Source organism: Neophocaena asiaeorientalis, unplaced genomic scaffold, assembly GCF_003031525.2.
Source record: "Neophocaena asiaeorientalis asiaeorientalis breed wild unplaced genomic scaffold, Neophocaena_asiaeorientalis_V1.1 scaffold72, whole genome shotgun sequence".
In the NCBI taxonomy this organism is placed as follows: Eukaryota; Metazoa; Chordata; class Mammalia; order Artiodactyla; family Phocoenidae; genus Neophocaena; species Neophocaena asiaeorientalis.
In genome coordinates this window covers 6654524-6672029 of record NW_020185336.1, presented here as the reverse complement: position 1 = coordinate 6672029, position 17506 = coordinate 6654524, and the positions used below count along the sequence as shown (strand labels likewise).

General features: G+C 35.1%; 1 protein-coding gene across 3 annotated transcripts in view; it reads left to right on the top strand.

The window, feature by feature from the left end:
* Positions 1-17506, top strand: part of MARCHF7 (membrane associated ring-CH-type finger 7) — a 48672-nt gene that overhangs the window by 16559 nt on the left and 14607 nt on the right. For all 3 annotated transcript variants that reach the window (XR_003001959.1, XM_024735910.1, XM_024735908.1), the window contains exons 3-5: positions 9713-9908; positions 11534-11686; positions 13297-14401. Coding sequence is in view for 2 of the 3 variants with exons in the window: in XM_024735910.1 (XP_024591678.1) it covers positions 9713-9908; positions 11534-11686; positions 13297-14401 (1454 nt within the window). In the remaining variant the exon portion in view is untranslated. The remainder of the gene's footprint in view (positions 1-9712; positions 9909-11533; positions 11687-13296; positions 14402-17506) is intronic.

Below are 17506 nucleotides of genomic sequence, written 5' to 3'. Positions count from 1 at the left end.
CTGGCACACAGGCTTAGTTGCTCTGTGGCATATGGGATCTTCCCGGACTGGGGATTGAACCCTTGTCTCCTGCATTGGCAGGTGGATTCTTAACTGCTGTGCCACCAGGGAAGTCCCTCCCCTTCTTTATTATACTTAGTGAACCTTGAGAAAGGAGGGTCAGAACAGGGCATAGTAGTTCAATCTCATTTACATTATGGATCAGATGATAAGAAAACACCTTATTTATACAGTGCTTGACATTTTGCAGCATATTTTTAATTTTTAATCTTAGTTAAATAGGACAGATGCTTGTGTCATTTCATAAATAAAAGATCTGAAATCTGGAAAGATAAGTGGTTTCTCCCAGTTCCAGGATTAGTATACAGTGTGCCTGAGCTGAAGAATCTAAGACTTCTGGATAGCATTGTGTCTTTGGCAAATGTAGGTTCTAAATTCCAAACAATTGATTTTCTAAATGTCTTTTGGTTCTTGGCCATTTGTAAGCTGGGCTGCCTCTGCTGTTAATCTTGCTGATATTTCTGTTACTCTATCTTTAAATTTTTGTTACAATTTGAATGGTAGAAAACTGTGATCACCTTAATCTCTTTGGTAACAGTAAATAGAATTTTAGATATTTTTGGAAAGAAAATTTATGTAATTCATATTGTTAAAAGTGAAAATTTGGGAGTATTCTGTGAATATGTAATTATTTTTGTTACTTTTATATATTTTTCTGTAACTTAATTTAAGCAACCCCTAATCCCACTTCTTGCTTTGTGGAGAGATTGATTACTTTTAATATGAAATAATAAAATAGGCTTTTTATGGAGGTTCTAGGTGTTGTTTTATTTTATTTTATTTATTTATTTATTTATTTTGCGGTACACGGACCTCTCACTGTTGTGGCCCCTCCCGGTGCAGAGCACAGGCTCTGGATGCGCAGGCCCAGCGGCCATGGCTCACGGGCCCAGCCGCTCCACGGCACGCAGGATCCTCCCAGACTGGGGCACGAACCCGTGTCCCCTGCATCAGCAGGTAGACTCCCAACCACTGCGCCACCAGGGAAGCCCTCTAGGTGTTTTTTTACAGTTTTTTACATCTTTTTCTAGTTTGTATATTAAGTTACAGAACTCAGTACTATTGTGTATTTTGCAAAGTATGTATTTTCAAGAATTAAAATAACCAATGGTTATTAACCTTTTTTTTGCTCATTTTGGTTTGTTTATCTGCTACAAAGGTAGTTTCCAGGGAAATACATACATATATACATACACACACACACAATGGGACAAGAAAATGAAAATAGTTTTAATTGCAATCAGGAAAATACAAATAAAATATTGAGAGTGAGTTAAGGTTGGTTATAACATTGATATGCATTTGTAAGCCCTTGGCAGTATTCTAAAGTTAAACTTCGGCCCTTGTGTGGGTGTCAGGAGATCACAAGGAAACACAACCAGGTCTATAAGGTGTTCTGTTCATAAGGAAAAGGAAGCAGTGCTTGGCAGTTTAGTCTGAAAGCGGGGACAGTGAATGATATAGAAGACAGTGTCTTCAGGGTAGTATTCATACTATAAGTATATACCTAGTTTAGTGAAACTATTTCTTGGTAAACAGTATATGCAAAGGACATGATGTCAAACTACAGGTCAGTGAAAGCAGTTCTGTAAAGGGACAACAGAGTGATCTAAATTAACATTCTTGTAGTCTGTCTTGATCCAGATATTAATCCTAGGATATTTTGAGGGATAAATGAACTCCTAGTCATTCCATTTTGTGTAAACATAAGGTTTCTTACCTAGATTTCTCATAAAGTTGGGCATCATGAATCCATACATTCTTAAGATCAGCTGTCTTTTTTGTGATAATTGAGAAGACTGCTCATTCTGAATAGAAACTAGAATGTAAGACTTCTGCATTAGCCTGGATATGGATACTCTCCAGCATGTGAATATTTAAAATGAAGAAAAGGTCAAAGTTTTAAGTTCTTGCTTATGGTCTGGAAAATTTTTAAGCAGGAATTGTCAGTCATCACAGTCAAGGCATTGATTCATGGAAATGAGGAGCCAAGGAAGAGCATTTTATTCTGGACTTGCTTCCATTACTGTGCGTTATATGATTTCTCTTGATTAAGCGTTGTCCAGTGGATAACATTGGTTGCATTTGCAGCAATTGTTAAGATTATTTTTTTAATAATAGCTTTATCGAGATATAAATCATATAACATATGACTTGCCCATTTAAAGTGTACAATTCAGTGATTTTTAGTATATTCACAGAATTGTGCAAACCATTGCCATAGTCAACTTCAGAATCTTTCATTACCTCAAGAGAATATCCCAGATCTTTTAGCTGTCACTACACTGTCTCCCTCCTCTCCCCCTGAGCAATAAGCAGCCACTAATCTACTTTCTGTCTCTGTAGATTTCCTTATTTGGAACTTTCATATACATGAGTAGAAACATTCTGTATGGTCTTTTATTACTAGCTTGTCTTACATAGCATGTTTGTTTAAAGTTCATCTACATGATGATAGCAGTATCAGTATTTCATTTCTTTTTATGGATGAATAATATTCTATTGTATGGATGTACTACATTTTGTTAATTCATTCAACCACTGATGGACATTTGGGATGTTTTCACCTTTTGGCTATTATGAATAATGCTGCTGTAAGCATTCATGTGCAAGTCTCTCTGTGGACTAATGTTTTCAGTTATCTTGGGTATATACCCAAGAGTAGATTTGCTGAATCATACATACAATAACTCTATGTTCAGTTTTTTGAGGAACTGCTACACTGTTTTCCAAACCCGTTGGGCCATTTTATATTCCCACAGAAGTTATACATGAAAGTTCTGATCTCTTCATCCTTTCCTGTACTTAACTTACATTTTGATTCTGGCCATCCTGTCGTGGGTGTGAAGTGTAGTGTCTTGTAGTTTTGATTTGGATTTCCTTGGTGACTCAGGATGTTGAGCATTTTTTCATGTGCTGATTAGCTTTTTTTTGTTTTGTTTTGTTTGTTTTTTTTTTTTTTTTTTTCGGTACACGGGCCTCTCACTGTTGTGGCCTCTCCCGTCGTGGAGCACAGGCTCCGGACGCACAGGCCCAGCGGCCATGGCTCACGGGCCCAGCCGCTCCGCGGCATGTGGGATCCTCCCGGACCGGGGCACGAACCTGTGTCCCCTGCATCGGCAGGCGGACTCTCAACCACTGCGCCACCACGGAAGCCCCTGATTAGCTATTTTTATATTTTTGGAGAAATGTCTATTCAGATCTTTTGCTCATTTTTAAATCAGTTTATTTGTCATTTTATTATTGAATTGTAAGAGTTTTTAGTTTCAAATTCAAATTCTACTTTTTCATTGCTGATATATAGTAAAACAATTGACTTTTGTGTATTAACCTTGTATCTTGAAACCTTTCTATAATTATTAGTTCCAGGAGTTTTTCTTTCAGATTTTCTGAATAATCATGTCATCTGCAAGTAAGGTCTTTCTTCCCAATCTGTATACCTTTTACTTTATTTTCTTGCCTTATTGCATTATCTAGAACTTCCAGTACAGTGTTGAAAAAAGAGTGGTGAAGTGAAAATAACAAAGATCAGAACATAAATAAATGAAATAGAGACTAAAAAGACAAAAGGATAAGTGAAATAAGAGATGGCTTTTTGAAAAGATAAACAAAATAGACATATCTTTAGCTAGACTCACCAAGAAAAAAAAAGACTCAAATAAATAAAACCAAAAATGAAAGAGGAGATGTTACAAATGATACCACAAAAATAAAAAGTAGCATAAGGGACTACTATGAACAGTTATACACCAAAAGATGGGACAACCTTTAAGAAATGGATAAATTCCTGGAAACACAAAACCTATGAAGATTGAATCATGAAGAATTAGAAAATCTGAGCAGACCAATGAGTAAGGAGATTTAATTAGTAATCAAAAGCCTCCCAACAAAAAAAGTCTGGGATCAGAACACTTATTAATTCTACCAAACATTTAAAGAAGAATTAATACCAATCTTTCTCAAATTCTTCCAAAAAATAGAAGAGGGGTAACACTCCTTAACTCATTTTATGAGGCCAGCGTTACCCTGATATCAACACTAGCCAAGGACACTACAAGAGAAGAAAATTAAAGGCTAGTATCCATGATGAACATAAATGCAGAACTCCTCTACAGAATATTAGCAAACTGAATTCAGCAATAATTTAAAAGGATCATATACCATGGTCAAGGGAGATTTTATCCCTGGCTTGCAAGAATGATGGTTCAACATCTGCATATTAATTAACATGGTACACTACATTAACTAAATGAAGGCTAAAAATCATATCATCTCAAATAGATTCAGAAAAAGGATTGGACAAAATTCAGCATTCATTTATGATAAAAACTCAACAAAATGGGTGTGAAGGGAACGTACCTCATTGTAATAAAGGCCATATATGACAAGCCCAGAGCTAACATCATACTAACTGGAGAAACGTGGAAAACTTTTCCTCTGAGATCAGGAGCAAGATGAGATAAGGATGCCCACTCTTGCCACTTTTATTCAGTATAGTATTGGAAGTCCTAGCCAGAGCAATCAGATAAGAAAAAGGAATCCAAATTGGAAAGGAGGAAGTAAAACTATCAGTATTTGCAGATGATATGATACTATATATAGAAAAATCTAAAGGTCCCATCAAAAAACAACTAATAAATGAATTTGGTGAAGCTGCAAGATATAAAATCAATACACAAAAATCTATTGTGTCAGAGAAATTAAGAAAACAATCCAATTTACAGTTGCATCAAAAAGAATAAAATACCTAGGAATAAATTTAGCCAAGGAAGTAAAAGACCTCTACACTGAAAGCTATAAGACATTGATGAAAGAAATCGAAGAAGACACAAAGAAGTGGAAAGATATTCCATGCTCATGGATTGGAAGAATTAATATTCTTAAAATATCTGTACTACCCAAAGAAGAGTATAGAATGGGTGACGGTGGTCAAAAGGTACAGACTTCCAGTTATAAAATAAATCATGGGGATGTAGTGTACAGAATGGTGACTATAATTAATAATACTGTATTGTGTATTTGAAAGTTGCTAAGAGAGTAGATATTAAAAGTTCTCATCACAAGGAAAAAATTATACTATGTAGTGGGGAATGTTAAGTAGAATTATTGTGGTGGTCATTATATATGTGTGTCTATATAATTACCTTGTGCACTAGAAACTGATATAATGTTATATATCAATATATGTCAGTTTTTAAAAAAAGAGAAAAAGGAGCAGTGAGAAAGGACATCCTTGCCTTGTACCTGATCTTGGTGTGAAGGCTTTTGAGTTTCTCTCCATTAAATATAATGTTAACTGTACATTCTTTGCATTCTTTATCAAGTTGAGGAAGTTACCCTCTATTTCTAGTTTGCTGAGAGTTTTTAATCATAAAGGGGTATTGGATTGTATACTTTTTTGGATTCAGTTTGCTAATTTTTTTTTTCTTGCTGCATCACACGGCTTGCAGGATCTTAGTACCCTGACCAGGGATTAAACCCAGGCCACAGCAGTGAAAGCACCAGGTCCTAACCACTATACTGTCAGGGACTTCCCAATTTGCTCATATTTTGTTCAGAATTTTTGCAGCTGTGTTCATGAGAGAGAATGCTCTATAGATTTCTTTCCTTATGTCTTTGTCTGGTTTTGGAATTAAGGTAGTGCTGGCCTCATCATATCATAGAATGAGTTAGGAAGTATTTTCTCTGCTGCTTTCCTCTGAAAGAGATTGTAGAGAATTAGTATAGCTTCTTCCTTAAATGTTTGATTGAATTCTCCAGTGAACCCATGTGGGCTTGGTGTTTTCTGTTTTGAAAGCTTACTCTTGATTCTTACTCTTTTATATATTCTAGTTATAAGTTCCTAATTAGGTATATGATTTACAAATATTTTCTCATTAAGGTTCTTTTTTGCTGTACTATTTTAAGGGCATTTGCATTGGGAATATTTTTTAGCCTTTTTTAGAAGTAATTATTTTATGAATGCAAATACTGACTTATACAATACTAATGGTAAATAAATAATGATTTCATTGACTGTCCTTCCCGAAAACCTCTTGTTGGAAGGGCAACCTAAATAAGTATCATGAAGATAAAAATAAGTAAGTAAATAAAATGAAAATTGGATGCCTGCTAGTAGTTACAGAATGTTTGTAAACTTCCCTTCCATCAAGTTTTCAAACTGTTTAATATGATTTCTCAGATACACAAAGTAGTATTCAGCTACTTTGGTTGGGCTAGACAGCCCCCTGCACATACCATACAATTTTCCTTTCTAATCACAGATAGCCTTTTGAGAGTAACCCATAAAAATTGTTTATTACAGGAGCCAAATCTGTTACTTATTTGGGGTAGAGACTGGAAATTTAGTGAAAATGAGAGAGAACTCCATGGAACTTGAATGGATATTTAATAATTCTATCCACTTCTTATTTTCATATGAATGTTCTTAGTCTGGAGGTAATGAATGCAAAAAGATTAATTGGACTTAACTAATTAAAAAACTAGTGAGTCAAGTGATACCATGAAGAGAGTGAAAAGACAACTTACAGAATGGGAGAAAATATTTGTAAATGATATGCTATCTGACAAGGAACTTGTAACCAGACTATGTAAAGAACTCTTACATCCTAACAATAAAAAAAAACCCAGTTTAAAATGGGCGAAGGACCTGAATAGACATGTGTCCAAAGATGTACAAATGGCCAATGAACGCATAAATAGATGCTCAACATCAGCCATTAGGAAATGCAAATGTACACTATAATGAGACACCACTTCATACCCACTAGAATGGCTAAAATAAAATTAAAAAGTGAGACAATAACAAGAGTTGACAAGGTTGTGGAGAAATTTGGACCCTCATAAATTGCTTGTGGGGTTTTAAACTGGTACAGCCACTTTGGAAAACAGTTTATTAATTATTCTAAAAGTCAAACTTTGAGGTATTATATGACCCATTAGTTACACCCAAGAAAATTAGAAACATGTCTACACAAAACTTGAACACAGACGTTCATAGTAGCATTATTCATAACAGCTAAGAAGTGCAAACAACCCCAAAAGTACTTTTTTAAGCATCTGGTGTCTGCAAGGCAGTATACTTAAGTATACTTTGGAGACAGACTTTTCCTGATTTCGTTTGACCACCAGTAGTTTTAGATAGCAAAAGAGATAAGATAGTGTATAAATGAACCCCATCCTTTATTTAATTGTTAAAAGAATTCAGAGGGGGAAAAAAGCTAATTGCTTCAGACTGAGAATATTTGAACAGTGGACAAAATTGGATTGGTAGGAACCAGGGAAAAGTTTGACTTTGAATTTAAGCCAGCAGAAAAATTGGTCAGACTTTATTTCTCCTCTCCTATACTGAGTATTTTTGTCTCTGGGATGACATATAGGCTACCTTTTAGAGTTGTGAGTCATGAAAATTGCCGAACAGTGAGTGTGTCTTTATCTCACCAGTGGCCAGTGCCAGAAAACTGTGGAGTGACTTTATAGACTTTTTGTTCATTTCTCACGTTGTCTCTAAATTTGATGAATTTTTATCTTTTATAATGGCTCTCTATTCCCATTACTTTCGTCCCAATGAACGAAAGTAATGGGAATTACTAGCATTTCTTGCTAGTCCAGTGACTTCCTGATTTGCCCACTTTTTGTCCATTCCACTCTTAACCTTCCACAATGCTCTAAAGATCTTTGTAAGTAGTTGATCTGATGGTATTACCTCCTTCAGTAGCTCCTAAAGTCTTATTTGTGGAGGTGCTATTCAATAACATTTTGTCCAGTCCATGCAAAATGAGAAAAATAAGGACAAGTTAGGAATTTTGTACAAGTAAAATTTATTCACCTTACAAGTCTGTTTTATTCTGTTATGTTCTTGTTTTAGGAGCATATAAAATGCCCTTTTTAAAAGATTAGGGAATGGGGTTAGGTGGTATTCGCTATTTTCGTTTTCCTTACCTGTCAAAAGTAGCAGTTCTTCCTAAATTTTAAATCAAACCATTTTTTTTAAATTTTTGGTCTTTGATATTCAAAGGTCTTAGAACCACTGGCCTGCAGGATTAAGTCCCTGATACCTTGACAATGGCACATAAAATGATTTCATTTTGAAATAGCTCATGAATTTCATCTCATGTGCTATTCCAGTTCATTGACTGGGGGCTCTGTGGACAACTTGGTGTGAAAGGCTTGTGAGACCAAGTTTGTGCTAAGCTGAGGAGTTCTACATTTAATTAGCAAAATATTGAATGGGCAAGGGATGGATGAAATCCTGATATGCCCATTCCTACTTTTTCAGCTTTGCATCTTCTGCTTTTCCATGTATGTGCACAGTTTATTCTGTAGAGTTACCATGGACTAATACAGTTCCCTGAATGCATGCAGTATGCTTCTCATAATTAAAAGATAATCGGAGATCAAGTAAGTAGTGATGCCTTAGAAGAATTCCCATGGCAGAATAGTTGAGACATCTTTTTATCTTTTTGTGTTGTCTGTCTATAATCTTCCTCATTTGCCTACTCAGTGAACTCCACCTATGGAGTTCATAGTTAATCACCTATGAATTCTCCCCTGCTTTCCTCAGACATAGTTTTTTTTTTTTTTCTGTAAAACTTTCAACATATCTCCTATTACAGTACTTACTTATATTATACCTACTTATTTATCTGTACTCTAAAACTCTTTGATGGAGCACATTATTTGGGCTCTTATGTTTATAATACTAGGTTAATATAGACTGAATTTATGGCCCATGATAACATTCCATTTTTAACTTTTCTTTTGTCAAGAAATATAACACTTTAAAGAATGTTGTTTCATTTTAATATTCTTCAATAAAATGAACTACTTACCATCTACTTACATGTTAAAATGGTTTATAAATGTCTTTTTTCCTTTATTTCCTAGAATAAAAGTTATTTCCTAGAAATAACTTTTACGTTAGTGGTAAGTGTCTTTAAGCAATTCAGAGATTATGCGTCAAATTTGTCCTTCTTGGTCTCTTTCTGTGTGTGCGTGTTTGTACATTGTAACTTCTGTGTTATTTCATGTTGTACATATAATTATATGTTTAAAGAAAAAACCTTGAGCTTAGAGTTTTACAGTATGTAGTTTTAGCTGTTTCTTCCTTCACTGATGAAGAAATTCCGTATATTAGGATTTTTTTTTTTAGTACCATTTATAGTGTTTTACTGTATTCCTGAGATGGACATAAGATCCAGATACATTTTATATTAGTTGAAAATCTTATTTTTATAGTGGAGTATTCACAGTCACTTTCTGTATTGGTGCCTTTCTTGGTGTTCTGTTTATCTAAGAAGAGGAAACAAGGTTCCTCAAAAGGTTAATATTAAACCAGGAGAACAAAATGATTACATATAAAGTTTTTACTCTTCAGTGTTTCCTAGACTAGTGTTTATATTCAGTTACATAGAAAACATAATCTAAATCAGATTGGTTACCTAGCAAAGTACAATTAAAGTATAAAGTAAAGGGACAAGTGGTAGAAGGGAACAAAGACGATGAAAAACCTACATGGTAGAAAAATTTGTGTCTGTGAGGAATGAATGGTCCTTGGGAATTTATTAGAGCACTGTAGATTAAATGTAATATTTAAATTTAAAAATTGCAAGTGTTTTATTGTTCCTTTAAAAAACTTTTTTTTAACTTACAGTCTACATCAGCATCAGCATCTGCATTACCATTTCAGTCTGCGTGGTATAGTGAGTCTGAGATAACTCAGGGAGCACGTTCAAGATCGCAAAACCAGCAACGGGATCATGATTCAAAAAGACCTAAACTTTCCTGTACAAACTGTACATCTACCTCAGCTGGGAGAAGTGTTGGACATGGTTTAAATGCAGTATCAGGTAATAATTAAATTTGTATAAATATAAATCACTGTGTATGTATTTTGGACAAAAGCCCTTTTCCCAAGATGTAGTGTACTAATAAGCAAGTAGATTGCACGTAAGACTGGGTCAGAAATAGAGCGGAGGTTCCAAAATCTTAACTAAGTTAGAACTGAAATTAACTCTTCATCTTGGATTTTTGCTCTAAATTTGGTACAGATATCTTACACAAACAGGATATTAGCAGATTTTAATTAATTAGAATAGCTAATACATATGGTAATAAAATTAGTAAAAGTGACATGTATTTTGCTGGTTATTATAGGAGGTAAAATTTTAAATTGTTAATAAGAAAGCCAGATTTACTGATACATGTTTCCTTAGCATATTTTTTGTGAATAATAAACATTGTGCTATATAACACATATTTTCAGAAAATGTAGAAATTCTTTAGTTAAAAAATAGTTGGCGGTATTCTAGTGGGAGTTCTATACAGGAATTAGAAAGCTATGGTTCTAGTCCTCTAACTATGTGACATTGGACAAGTCACTTTACCACTCTGGTATGAAAGACTTATGCATAAAGTTCCATGCTTAGTATCTTGTACTCACAGATACTAAGATACAGGCACACATTTGTTGCACAAATTGGAAAGATCTTTTGTTGAGAGGTACTTCCTCACTTATACTTCTCTTCAAATGAAACACTAGCCAATGCCTGAAATAGTTTTAAGGTAAGATAAAACTTGTGATGACACAGTTGGTCTTGAATTGCATATGTACTACTAAATGAATTAGTGTAAGCGATTCCTTTCTATTTCGATAGGCAGGACTGCCATGGGAAAGACACTGCCCATCTGAAGGATTTTAAGAGTAGTGTGATGGGTAAGAGCAGACTGACCTTAACTTTGTAGACAAATACCATTGTGTAGAGATACTTTTGTTCTCCTCTGGTCTGTGAAGGCATAGCATTAACCCTGGGCCGTTTCCCTTAACGAAGGGAAATTATTAAGGCTATTAGGACTAGGAGAGGAAGACCCAGAATTTCAAGGTAAATAGTGAGGGGGGAAAGTTTTGAGACTTAGTTTTTAATTTCTTTTTAAATGAAATCATATCTAACAAAGTTTAGATTATAATTGCAATGATACATTACTTCTTAGCATAAGAGTGAGCCAAATATGGTGGCAATAATAGTTCTGACAAAATAGTATTATAACCTACAGTATAACCTCTTTCATTTCAAGATGGCTTTGATTTTGATTTTGGCTGTTCTCCGACATCACTTTGATCAACTTTTCATGAAATTCTGCATCTTTGGCAAGCTTTATATTTTCGTTCTGTAATCATTTTACGTCATGTTTATATATTGTACGGTCAGATGTTCTAGAGAGTGACATTGACATCCTAGATGGGGGTAGATCATAGTATTAGAGAAGGATGTGTTTGAGTAGGAGATAATTTTATAAGTGATTATTTCACTAGTGAATAATTTATGTTTTGCTCAGTTTTGCTTTTGATTGCAACTGTGTAACTGGGGATTCCTGTAATAAACCATAATTACCTCTCTGTGTAATACTGAAGATCTGTTGTCATCAGAAACCTTGAAAGCTTTCTCTGCATTAAGACTTCTTCAATTATTTTAAGATTCTTCTTGGAGGCATAGTCAAGTTCCCAGATCTTCATCAGTGGTACTTGGATCATTTGGAACTGACTTAATGAGAGAGAGGAGAGCAGATTCCTCCATTAGTAATCTTATGGATTATAGTCACCGAAGTGGTGATTTCACAACTTCATCATGTATGTATAAACTATATTGTTATGCATAATTTATCTAATAATGTTACATTTTTGTCTTTGTATGTCGTTAAAATCGCAGTACAAAGGAATAAATGAAGTGAATATTATGAAGATTTAGAATACAGGATAGCTTGATATGTTTTCAACCTTATTTGTCATTTTACTTTTAAAAATGTAAACAATATAAAATATTTAGATATACATGAGTATCCAGATTCTGTCTGCCTATAATTTTTTCACTCTTAAGAATGTATGTTTTACATATACTTGATAATTCTTGTATACTACAATATAATTTGCCTTGTGAATTAACTAAAACTTGAAATCATCATTTTAAGACATAATGTAGAATTCCTTTAGTTTAATATGAATTTGTCTTTATTTTCATTTAGTTGAAATAAAGACCCACACTGTTTCTGTCAGTGTACATAAGCCAAAACTTAAAAAAAAAATAGAAGTCCAATGCACTGTCCATTGTGCGACAGAGCCACCTTAAAAAAAATAAATGCCATAAAACAATATTACTAAATAACTGAAGATAAAAGGTGCTAATTGAAGTTGAGAAATATAGCAGACAGAAGTGGAATTTGATTTACAGAGAAGAAAATACATTTCTATTTAAAGATTTAACTAGATTATTTTAAATAATCTGTTGGGGCAAGCCGTTGCTTTATTTAAGACAAATGAAAGCATCTTTTCATTTGCTTGGCTTTGGGTGGAGGAGCTTTAGTAGGCAGTGTCGGTAGCTTCTCGGTTTGGGGGGTAAAAATATACAGAATAGAATTTAGTCCCTAACAGTTAATCCTTCCATGAGGCACCATGTATTAGCACAGTAGCAATCTAGCTGTTAAACTAGATGTATGGATGAATATTCTTTATGAAGGAATGCTTTGGTATTTCTCTTTCCATTTGATGATTAGAACCATCAGTAGTGTACTATTAAAATCGCAGATGCCAGGGCTCTCTTCTGACTCAGTATTGGGAAAAAAAAAAAAAAAGCATAGTTATGTCTGATGAGTAACCGGGTATAAGAGTCACTGCTGTTAACTTGAAAGAAAAGATAAAACATTGGAGAAATTTTGAACTGTTAGCATGGTTTGCTATGAAACTATAAGGGTGATAGTATTTATGTGAAATAACTTTTGTTCTTGTTCCAGAGTAAGAAAAATCTCCAAAACACTCTATTATTATTTTGCTTTTACTTGTTGTGAGTCATTTACCTTGAATTTGTTTGCCCATTTAAAATCCCTTATCCATTTAGATGTTAGATATTCTTCTACCATATCAATTTCTAATTAATAAATTCAACTGTTTTAACTTCATCAAGTTGGTAGATTGATGTTTGCCTCTCATAAGCTATAATACATTTCTTTTTTTAAAAATTTGTAATGCTGACTTTATACAGCAGTATTGGATTTTACCAAAGGTATAGAAAGACAAATATGTTTATTTTTTCTGTAATAATAGTTAAGCTGTGTAATTATAATATGCCAGTATTCAGTTTGAATCCAGTGTTTAATTTTGGCAGTGATTAGTGGTTAATAGACACAACCTTAATAATGCACAAATTTTTCATGTAATTGACTACCTTTCCTTTCTTTCAAAAATAGATGTTCAAGACAGAGTTCCTTCTTCATATTCACAAGGAGCAAGACCAAAAGAGAACTCTTTGAGCACTTTACAATTGAATACATCATCTACAAATCACCAAATGCCTTCTGAACATCAGACCATACCATGTTCTAGGGACTCTGGTAGAAATTCTTTAAGATCAAATTTTTCTCCAAGAGAATTAGAATCTCCCCAAAGCAGTATACAGCCTGGATTTTCTTATATTTCAAATAGAGGTGAAACCTCAACTATAGGCAGTTCAAATAGAGTTGGCTCATCTCAAAGATCATTTCAAGAATCTTCTGACAATGAAGGTAGGCGTACAACAAGGAGATTGCTGTCACGTATAGCTTCTAGTATGTCATCTACTTTTTTTTCACGAAGGTCTAGTCAGGATTCCTTGAATACAAGATCATTGAGTTCTGAGAATTCTTACATTTCTCCAAGAATCTTGACAGCTTCACAGTCTCGTAATGCAGCATCAGCTTCTGATGGTCCTGATAACAGGGCATCCGAAGCTTCTCAGGGATTTCGATTTCTTCGGCGAAGATGGGGTTTGTCATCTCTTAGCCAAAATCATAGCTCTGAGCCAGATTCCCAAAATTTTAACCAAGAATCTGAAGGTAGAAATACAGGACCATGGTTATCTTCCTCACTTAGAAATAGATGCACACCTTTGTTCTCTAGAAGGAGGCGAGAGGGACGAGATGAATCTTCAAGGATATCTACCTCTGATATACCATCTAGATCTCATCATATTTTTAGAAGAGAATCAAATGAAGTGGTTCACCTTGAAGCACAGAGTGATCCCCTTGGGGCTACTGCCAGCAGACCACAAGCATCTGCAGCACCAAGCAGTGCTGCTACGGGGGGCTCCGTATCGGATTCGGCTCACAGTGGACGAAGTACAGGAATAACAGGGATCCTTCCTGGTTCCTTATTCCGATTTGCAGTGCCCCCGGCACTTGGAAGTAATTTGACCGACAATGTCATGATCACTGTAGATATTATTCCTTCAGGTTGGAGTTCATCTGATGGAAAAAATGATAAAACTAAAAGTGTACCCTCAAGAGACCCAGAAAGACTGCAAAAAATAAAAGAGAGGTAAGTTTGAATACCTATCTTAAGCCTGTGAAGAACAGATGAGAGAAAGAACTGTTTGTTTCTAAAATGGTTTCTCATAAGAGTGATGTCTGGGGCTTCCCTGGTGGCACAGTGGTTGAGAGTCCACCTGCTGATGCAGGGGACATGGGTTCGTGCCCCGGTCCGGGAAGATTCCACATGCCGCGGAGCGGCTGGGCCCGTGAGCCATGGCCACTGAGCCTGCGCGTCTGGAGCCTGTGCTCTGCAATGGGAGAGGCCAGCAATGAGGCCTGCGTAACCACCGCCAAAAAAGAGTGATGTCTGAAATTTCTTGCCTTAAAATTTACATCCAGTAAGATGTTAGCGTCTTGCTCAGGGGTAAAATGGATAAGAATTAATACTGGTGGTGGGCACTGGGGGTGTAGATTGCATTGGGAAATAATCTAAAGATTATTTTTAACCAGCTTTGACTACAAATACATATAGATATATGTATATATAAAAATATACAAAATCTTAATATACAAATATACAAATCTTACATATACAAAATCTTAATCTCTTACCCTGTTTCTAGGTAGACTAGTGCTAAATGGGATTGGTAAAGCAGCCCAAGTCGTTGTGGATTATCAAGACAATGTTTCAGCCTTTAATAATATCACTTATTGGGACTTGCCTGTTGGTCCAGTGGCCAAGACTGCGCTCCCAATGCAGGGGGGCTGGGTTTGATCCCTGGTCAGGGAACTAGATCCCACATGCCACAGCTAAGAGTTTGCATGCCGCAACTAAAGATCCCACGTGCCACAACTAAGAGCCAGTGCAGCAAAATAAATAAATAACAAAAAAATAAGATCATTTATTTACCATTTATTTGTATTTCTCACTTCAAATCTTTCTTGGAATAAGGTAAAATCGTTTCCACAAATTTTAAAATTTTGTTTTTAAGTCCAAATGTATACTGAATATTCTTTATATATTGTCACTATTTGACAGAGATAGCAGTTTAAATTCAGGACTTAGAATCTTTTTATTCATGTGAAATCTTTTGTAGAGTTTAGTTGCTTTAAAATCTTTGGGAAAGGGCTTCCCTGGTGGCGCAGTGGTTGAGGGTCCGCCTGCCGATGCAGGGGACATGGGTTCGTGCCCTGGTCCAGGAAGATCCCACATGCCGCGGAGCGGCTGGGCCTGTGAGCCATGGCCGCTGAGCCTGCGCGTCCGGAGCCTGTGCTCCGTAACGGGAGAGACCACAACAGTGAGAGGCCCGCGTACCGAAAAAAAAAAAAAAGATGAAAGATCTGAGATATTTCACTCCAACTTAATTATTTTGTCATGTAAGTGTAGTTACTTACTTTTTCCACCTATTAAAATTAGTTTTATGATAAAATGGGATACGATAGTACATGTAAAATATGCTTGTAAGAAGAAAAGACTTATGTAAAGCTAAGGTCATTGGGTGTTTTTGTTTTTTCTTGTTCATAAAGGCCCCATGTAATGGAATTTTGGGGGACCATAGTTGTTATATCATTTTAGGGTTTTTTGGTCTTTAAGAGGAAATACATTCAAATCTTGCTCTGGGGAATAAAGGGAGCTTCGCATGCTTTCTGAGATACTGAACATTGACTAATATCTTCCCACTTTCCCTTATATAGGACAAATTGTTACCATGTGACTGTTCTCTTCTTTTAAAATTTGCGCTTTTTCCTTCCTTGTAGAAAGATTTACTCTGCCCTGGTAGTGTTAGCTTTAATGTTATTACAGGAGCTCCCTCTAATTGCAAGCTGTCTACTGAGTAATGTAGTAACTATTATATTTCTTGTGCTCAAAGTTAGATTAATTTGAGCGCAGTAGTGTAAGTAGGGCAAAAAATTAATTTAGTGATTTCCAAAGAGAAACTAAGTAAGCCATCACCACCCTGTCTGGTAAGATAGTTTAAAAAGCAGCATTTGTATATGTGTGTGTTACTTTATTACATATTTTGCTTAAAAATGAGGATTATAAGATACTTTACAATTAAATGAATAAAAGTGTAAAAAAATTGAGTCTCCCAAAGTAAAAACTATCAACCAAAGAAAGTTATATCTAAAGGTAAAACATAAATGTTAATGCTTGAGGTTGTATCTGGTTAATCCTAGGCATGAAAGTCACCTAAAAGTACGCCTGTTCCTCTTTCCACACATCTTTTGCTAAACTCATTTGGAACCCATATAATCCAGGTTATATTTCAGTAACAGTTTAGCATTCTGTATCAATTTACTGAGTACCTTTTTCATGTCAGCAGTAGACTAAGGCAATAGGGATTTTAATTTAAAAAATTACTTGTCTTACAGTGATCATTCTGCATTTAAATTAAGCAGTACATGTTGGCCTGTGAAATAGAGGACATAGGTTAATGGAAACTGCTCCACACTTTAAAAGCCTACCCTTGTAGAAATCAGGATGATTTAATAACATCGCTGGGGTGGGGAAAATGAAAATTTTTTTAATCTCTTCTTTTGTTTTTTTTATTATGATTTAATACAAAAAGCTTATCAGTTTAAACATATGTGGCTCTGCTAACATGTAAATTGAAAAATCACAAGTCAATATTTGTTTAATTCATCAAACTTGTCTTAAAAGTTTTGGGGGGACAGGGACTTCCCTGGTGGTCCAGTAGTTAAGACTCTGTGCTCCCTATGCAGGGGGCCCAGGTTCAATCCCGGTTGGGGAACTAGATCCCACATGCCACAACTAAAAGATCCCGCATGCTGCGACTAAGAGCCCACATGTCACAACTAAAAGATCCCGCAAGCTGCAACGAAGATCCCTCGTACCGCAACTAAGACCTGGTGCAGCCAAATAAATATTAAAAAAAAAAAAGTTTTGCAGGGACAAAAGTGATGGGTATATAAGTACATTATCTTTATACTGCTGGAATTGAAGTAGTCTATGGTACTGCAGAAATTAAAATCTTAGTGAAACTTACAAATTGTGAAAAATATGGAATATAAACTCTGATAGCAGGGGTGGGGTGTGGTGGTGGTGGGATGAATTGGGAAACTGGGATTGACATATATATACTAATATTTATAAAATAGATTAATAAGAACCTCATGTATAAAAAATAAATAAAATTTAAAAAATAAACTG